The sequence below is a fragment of the Humulus lupulus genome, chromosome 3 (assembly GCF_963169125.1).
Source record: "Humulus lupulus chromosome 3, drHumLupu1.1, whole genome shotgun sequence".
In the NCBI taxonomy this organism is placed as follows: domain Eukaryota; kingdom Viridiplantae; phylum Streptophyta; class Magnoliopsida; order Rosales; family Cannabaceae; genus Humulus; species Humulus lupulus.
The window spans coordinates 29473091-29481278 of NC_084795.1; the positions used below are offsets into that span (position 1 = coordinate 29473091).

At 33.3% G+C, this 8188-nt stretch overlaps 1 protein-coding gene across 4 annotated transcripts; it reads left to right on the forward strand.

Moving 5' to 3' along the window:
• Positions 1-1046: 1046 nt before the first annotated feature.
• LOC133822431 (uncharacterized) lies at positions 1047-6779 on the forward strand. Of its 4 annotated transcripts, none has more exons than XM_062254766.1 (10): positions 1049-1453; positions 1537-1709; positions 1804-1962; positions 2053-2202; positions 3337-3480; positions 3586-3742; positions 5045-5217; positions 5305-5360; positions 6380-6482; positions 6559-6779. In XM_062254766.1, exons 1-10 carry the CDS (start codon positions 1258-1260, stop codon positions 6646-6648), a joined length of 1401 nt encoding a protein of 466 aa, XP_062110750.1. In that variant the 5' UTR covers positions 1049-1257; the 3' UTR covers positions 6649-6779. The 4 variants fall into 4 exon arrangements, with proteins under 4 accessions (XP_062110751.1, XP_062110750.1, XP_062110753.1 ...); XM_062254769.1 differs by having other exon boundaries at positions 1315-1453; positions 1569-1709; XM_062254768.1 differs by having other exon boundaries at positions 1315-1453; positions 1572-1709.
• The last annotated feature ends 1409 nt before the right edge of the window (positions 6780-8188 follow it).

Here is an 8188-nt window from a genome sequence, read left to right on the forward strand (position 1 = left end):
TAAATTTATTAAAAAAATCAAAACTCAATTTTTAAAATTAATAATTTTGTAATGTATTATTTTTTTTAATTAAATTCTAATATGTTTTTACAGTACATGTTCTTCAACATTATTCCCAAATTACCATATTCCAAAAAAAAAATTACCATTCAACCCAAATGTCATCCACTAACATAAAATCAAAATTCAAATCTCTTCCTTACAAATCACAAATACAATTTCAAATCTCAATATCATCCTTAGAGATCTATTATTCAATAAACTAAAACCCAGTCCTCATTAAAATCAAAATCCAAAATTAATCTCGATCATCCAAAACATAAATAAAATCATAACCCAAATTAACCAATGATAGAACCCCAACAAATAATAAAAAAACCTAATCTCAGTCGCATATGTGAACTAAATTAAACTTTTAAAAAAGTCATGCAACCCACAAACTTATAGACCATAAACCACAAACCACAAACCCAACAACAACTCCGCGTTCAAATCCCGTCGCCTAACACACTTTTCTATATAAATCACCCATAAATTCTTAAAAATTATTTATACACACCTTCTATTAAAATTAATTTTATCATAAGACTCGCTTATATCACAAATTATGATCAGATTTTTATTCTTGTAAACGAATCATTATCATTTTTGTCAAAAAATATTCATTATCATTATCATTATTACATTTACATTTTACACAATAATAAGTTGTTTGGTAAGAAATTAAAAAAAAAAGTGTGAAAAAATATTGATGAGTTTGGACTATCAAATTTTTGTCTTTCTAAATGACAGAGAAAAATAAAAGAAAAGGGTTAATAAAATAAATAAAAAATTAAATTATTAAATCATATTGTAACAAAAATTTGCATTAAAATGCTAAAAAACTCTTGCATTTTTCTTCTTCTACTTCCTTATCTTATTTTTGACACATACATCTAACTTATAATTTGTAATATTTTTAAAACAGAAAAATATTAAATAATATCCACATATCAAATATTAAGATAAGAATTCTACTTTCTCAATACTACAACTTCTTTCTTATATTCTTTCCTCTGTCTCAACCAAACACACAACCCCAAACTTACCATTTATTCTCATTTATAAATTAAATTTCCACGATAGGCTTTATGTGCTGTCCTAAACAGTAACACCTAGACAATACGTGTCGGCATTATTATATTATGAGACAACATTAGTAGAAGAAGACTATGAAGTTTTTTATCGGAAAACAGAGTAGAACACAGAGCCAGGGTGATGGAAAAGACAGTAACTATACTCCACAATGCCACCATCGTCACCATGGACTCCGGCGACCGAGTCTTCATCAACGGTGGCGTCGTCATCAAACATCATACTATCATTGCCGTTGGTCAATCTTCCTCCATTCTCCATCAATACTCCTCTCTCGCTCATCAGATTGTAGATCTAAACGGTCACATCTTACTCCCTGGTATCTCTCTCTCTCTCTCTCTCTCACTTACTTTCTTCTGTTTTCTGACTAACCAAACAAAGCTCTCTCATGGGTCTTGTTAGGATTAATCAACACCCACGTCCACACTTCTCAGCAGCTAGGGAGAGGGATAGCCGATGATGTTGACTTGATGACATGGTTGCACGCCCGGATTTGGCCGTACGAGTCGAATATGACCGAAGAAGATTCGTATATATCTACTTTGCTGTGTTGCATGGAGCTTATTCGCTCTGGGGTATGCAAACTTTTCAGTATTTTGGCTTTGTTTCGAGCTATATATATTTAGCTTTATAAGATTTTGATTTAGTTTGTGGGGTATGTCGAATTAGGTCACTTGCTTTGCCGAGGCTGGCGGGCAGCATGTTCCTGGCATGGCCAGGGCTGTGGAGTTAATGGGCCTGCGCGCGTGTCTAGCGAAGTCATCTATGGATGCCGGTGACGGTTTGCCATCGTCCTGGGCCGCTCAAACTACTGATGAGTGTATTCAGGTCAGGCCTTAATACCTATTTGGGTCCAGTCATTTTCAACTGTTTGCTATGCTGCTGGTGTTTTTTCCCACTCGGTGTACTTGGGTTCAGTCTCAGAAAGAGCTTTATGCAAGGCACAATAACACTGCTGATGGCCGCATCAGAGTCTGGTTTGGTATTAGGCAAATTATGAACTCGACTGATCGTTTACTACTTGAAACTAGAGACGCTGCAAAAGAACTCAAAACTGGAATCCACATGGTATATATACTCTTCTCTCTGTGTTCTTTAAAATTAAGATTTCCTCCTAACCCTATATAATATATAATATTTTGGAGATAAGGAAATTAGAGCAAATGCTATGTAGGTGCCCATGAGGACTCGAATATCAGATTTTGTGGGAGCAAACTACATGTTGAACAACCTTTCTTGGGTGTACAGCCTGTTTAGAGGTTGGATTAGAGTTTAGGCATAAGACATTATTATTTCTAAGGAATGTTCATGTTAAATATCGGTTTGATATGATGATTTGTCTATCCAACTAGAAAATAGGAAGTGTTGTTTCTATTCAAGATGTTGTTATACTGAAAACCAAGACTCCCTAAAAGCTTCACAGTCACAAGTAGAACACACAAACAGGTAGAAAGAAACCAAAAGAATGAAAATAACAGTTCAGAAATCAACCAAATTATACTGGTTCGGCCATAAGTAGCCTACATCCAGTTGAGCACCTCCAAGGGCTATCCACTATAATCAAGAACAAAATTACGCTCTCAAACAGTTGAAGAACAACTCAAAACTCAGGACCTCACAAGTACAATTTCTCAAAACAGTAGTACGTGAATTCTCACACCCAAATCCCCTTTACACCCAAACACTCAAGGGAAAAACTCTCGGCTGTCTTCTTTCAGTGTAAGACTCTCTATTCTAAATCTCAGAAAAAATGTACCAAATGACAAGAGGTCAAGGCCTTATATATCAGCAAACTCACTATCTCGGGTAAGTAGCTAAAACCAGAAATAACGGCCTTTTCTATAAAAGGACAATTCTTCATCTTGAAATATAAAGGCTTAGGAATTGAAGAATTAACACCACACGAGATGTGATAAAATTTAGTTATCAAACCTCCCTTACTCTTTTCTTCACTTATTAAAATTTCATTGTTCATCAGTTTGGAAATAAAAGCTTGGGTCTTGTTTTAAAAAAAAACTCAGTAGAATAGGGAGGGTCATGGCCCCTCTAGTTTTTTTCTCTTCTTTTGTTTGCATATTTTAGTATAATGAAATTTTAAGTTTGTTTAAATATATGTAAAAATAAAAAATTCAAGCAATGGATATATTGGTGATAGAGGACATATGTAGGTGAAGTTGATGAATCATCATTTTCCATTTTTAGCATGTTGCAGAGATACCCTTTGAGAACCAAGTTGTGGTTGAGAAAAGAAAAGCTGATCATGGAACAGTTAGTTATTTGGAAAAGATAGGGCTTTTGCAAAATAATTTGCTAGCTGCTCACACTGTTTGGGTCAACAATGAGGAGGTTAGTTTAGTTGTGCATAATAAAGTAATATTTTGGTCATTATAGCATGAAAATTTAATTCATGGTTCTGGGTATTGTACTACTACTACTACTTACTACAAACAGATTGAGTTTCTTTCCAAGGGTGGAGTCAAAGTGTCTCACTGCCCTGCTTCTGCAATGAGAATGCTTGGATTTGCACCTGTTACGGAAATGCTTGATGCTGGCATATGCGTCTCCTTGGGAACAGATGGGGCACCCTCTAACAATAGAATGAGCCTTGGTTTGAATTTCTCACTATAACCTTATTTTCTTCTTCTTGTAACTTATATTTCTCCTTGTTTGATGAAACTTTCTAGGGTAGGGTATTCTACTAGTGAAAATTCTCTATGGGGTGTTTGGTATGAAAAGTTCAAAATTTTATGATTAATGAGAAAGTTAAATAGAGTAATGTAATTGTCGGCAATAATATAAAATAATATTTACTTGTGCATGGAAATCTTGCATCCGAATTATAGATTTTTACATAGGAATGCTTTAATTTGTCCAATTTTTTTTTAAAAAAAAATTATGTGTGGAGGTTAGGTTTGGTGAGAATGAGAAAATTATGTCAAAATTAACCCATATTTGGTAAAAGCTAAAATTAATTGCTTGGGGTTTGTATTTCCAAATAGGTCTATCTTTTAACTTGATTTGAAGGTATTCTTGCCCTTATATATACTTGAGTTTCACATCCTCTTAATTTGATCATCCTCCAACTCTACTCCTACTATACCCAAACCTCATACCAAACACCACTAAAACTCACCTATATGGTTTGATAATATTAAAAAGAATCCTATGAAATTCCCTAAAACTCACCTATTTGGATGGTTTGATAATAGTAAAAAGAATCTTGTAAATCAACCACAATGTAAGAAAAAAAGAAGATTAGGTCTGTTTTCTATTGCAGAAAGGAAAAATACAAGTTTGGCCCCTGTGTTTTTTTCGAATACGCTATCGGTCTTGTGTTTTGTTAAATGACAATTTGAACCATGTGTTTTACAAAATGGATCAAAATAGTATCTTATACCCAATTTTGGTCAAACAAATTACAAATATAATATTTCATTCTCAGCTCCTCGACTACTTTTTCTGCTTCTCTGAACTCATCGCATCACTAACAACCCGAGAATTGATCTTATAATTGAAAATATTTTGACCAAATTAGGTACGATGTATTATTTTGATTCATTTTGTAAAACACATGGTCAGAATTATCATTTAACAAAACATAAATGCCGATCACATATTTGAAAAAAATATTTGGACCAAAATGTTATTTTCCCTTACAGAAATTATATATGAAAGTTAAGATGAAGCTATTTCGTTTTCATGTATGAGTACCACCTTAGCCATGAATAATCAAATAAGCCTTCCTCTGTATTAATTAAATTGTTAGTGTACATGGATTGTTGTTGTCATTCAGCTTGGTTTTATAATTACCAAATATTGTTTTCTTTCTTGTGTCAAAATGTTAATAATCCAAATTATCAATGTCATGTCATGTTTGTGAAATATGTGTGGAATTTACCTTGTTTTGCAGTTGATGAAATGTACCTTGCTTCCTTGATTAATAAAGGAAGGGAAGTATTTGCTAGTGGGACAACCGATCCCACTGCTCTTCCTGCTGAAACCGTTCTTAAAATGGCAACAATTAATGGTGCAAAATCTCTTCTTTGGGATGATGAAATAGGATCACTTGAAGTTGGGAAAAAGGTTCAACTTCTCTCTCTCCACACACACACATGTATATACATATTTATATAATATCTTTTAGATGGTTTGTCTTGGATAATTTTACAGGCTGACATGGTTGTAGTAAATCCTTCTCTGTGGTCCATGGTTCCTATCCATGACTGGTAAGTGATAGAATAGTACTCTATAAACATATTACTTCATGTTTAATTCTCTAAATCACTATTGGCAGGCACAAAATCATAGTACATTTTCAAATTTCAAGAACGCCAAACAGGAACGTTCTTTAGAATTAGGATGTTATGTTAATTGCATAAATTTGGTATTCAATATAATATATAATATGATTCTAAGAGAGACAACTCTCATCTTCTAAAAAGATAGTCATACATACGTTACTTCCTCATATGAGAGAGATCGAATGAACGACACATTAATTACATAAAATGTCATATATATAATTAGTCCATAATAATGACATATTTGACAATTGAACTTCTACACATTAAAATCCATAGGGTTTTTAGCATAAATGCTCCCTGAGTTTTTATGCTGTTTAGCAATTTAATCCTTGAGAAATATTTTTTGGCAATCAAGTCCTTAAGTTTCAAAAACAGTATCGATCAAGTCCTTTTAGTTAATTTTTAACTAACTTATAAGTTTTTTATAGACAATTTTGACATTTTTCGAAATATATTACACTTTCAAATATTTTTACACATCATATATATAGAAAAAAAAATCATTTGAAAACTATGAATTTTGTGAAAAAAATAAGCAATGAGGACTTCATCCCCACTCTTTATAAAACTCACAATTTTTTTGTTAGGGACTGAATTGTCAAACAAGGTAAAGCTTAAGGGAAGGGGTATTTATGCTAAAAATCCAAATCCATATTACTAATAAATGGTATTTCTGCAAACTCCATAAATTGGGCCTTATTAATTAAATATCTGGTTCGTGTGTCATAAATACCTTACCAAGTGACATGAACATGACACGTCTTGTATTCTTCTTATCTATCTAGTCTAGCAGTAGTGGTGCCTTGAGTTTCACATACTAGTCATCTTTTCTAAATTTGTCTATCACCAATTTTACTTAAATTAGAGAAAATAAATATCTATTTTCACCTACTAGTACTACTCTTAATAATGCTTTTGTTTTTGTTTTGCCAATTATGCAGCATCTCCAGTCTCGTCTATTGCATGAGGACTGAAAATGTGGTTTCTGTAATGTGCAATGGGCAGTGGATAATGAAGGATAAGAAGATTTTGAATGGGAATGAGGTATTGCCTAATTGTTTGGTTTTGGATCCATGGCTAGATTGCTTTTTTTTTTCTTTGACATTGGGTAATTGGACAGGGGGAAATTATTTCAATGGCAAAGCATGCTTCCACAGAGCTTTTGAAGAGGGCTGGCATTAAAATTCCAAACAGAATGAATATGCTCTGACAGCCTAAACCTTATTACTCATTTTCCAAACAAATGAAAAATGTAAATTGCTGGATGTGGAAAATAAAAGTTTAGGTGTTGTATGGTAACACTTCAATAAATAGTTTTTTATTTAATTAATTAAAAATTTAATAATTAAACATAAAATGTGTTTGGTAACTCTATTTTTATTTATTATTTTTTAAAATTTTAATTAAAAATTTTTAAAATTTGAAAATAAAATTTTATCACTTTCAAATTTTTTTAAACAGTTTTTCATTTTTTTTCTTATCTTCTTCAAATCAACACATCATATTGTTAAATAAAAAATAAAAATAAAAATTATCAAACGCATTTATTATTTTTTATTTTTAAAAATAAAAAACAAAAATAGTTATCAAATATTTTTAATTTTAAAAAATAATATTTTATTTTTGTATTTAAAAAATTCAAAAACAAAATTTTTTCCAAATCGGACCCTTAGTAATCGGTGAAAGTAATTTTTTTTTTAATGTTATTGTGTAAATTGATATTCTTTTGATAGAGAAGACTATAATTATAACGCCCTGGATAGCCAAGACCGTTACACTGTGTGTCTATAAAGTGTTAGACTTGCTAACCAAGTCAATTAAATAAAATCGTGTTATTGAAACTATTAAGGAACTAGGGTTGAAAGCGTTTTGGTTTCAAAAGCCACATTTTCATTAAAAAAACATTGTTTATTTACACGGGATCCCAAAAATATCAGTTTAAAGGTCGTTTACAAAAGTTACAAGGTTCAAATACATTAACCAGCCATACTAAGGCAAAACGAGCAGTTAGGTAGATCCCTGTCCTGACTCATTCCTCGACTATGGTGATCGAACAGCTGGCTATGTACATTTCACCTCGGAGCTCTCCACCTCAGGCTTGGTCCAGCTTGCCCTTGCCTTTACCTGCACCACGTAGCACCCGTGAGCTAATGCCCAGCAAGAAAACACAACAAGAACAGAGCATGAACAATTAACAGACAAGTCAACATCTCACATTGCATCACATATACTCAGATATATCATCAGTCAGTATAATCAAGTATTCCACATACTAGGCATTTCAGTTCATAATATTCACAATTCACAAACGATAACCAGGGCTAGCGCCCTCAGGCCGCTCCCTCCGTTATCCCGTTGTTCTTGGCTCCCAGTGGCCAATTCGCGCCCTGTGCGCTAAAATCATGTACGGCACTCTTAGACCGCTTTTACATGTCCCATGGCGTAATACCAACGTTGACACGATATATCTTTCGGGAGCACTTAGTCCCATCACAATCATGCAGTTTTCTTACCTTTCAATTCACTAGTTCCCGATGCCTCGAAGTCGCGAGCACGGTCCTCTACCCCGAGCCTCTCCAAATACATAATCACAACACAAATGAAACTTCCTTTGTCACTAATCAATCCAAAACTATTTCCCGGAACCAATCCCACACTCTCGGAACCCCCAAATCCCTAAAACAATGCACCGAAGGCATCCCCCAAACCCCCGGAGCAAAGGCTCAAAATTGCAAAATCCCATGTCCTGA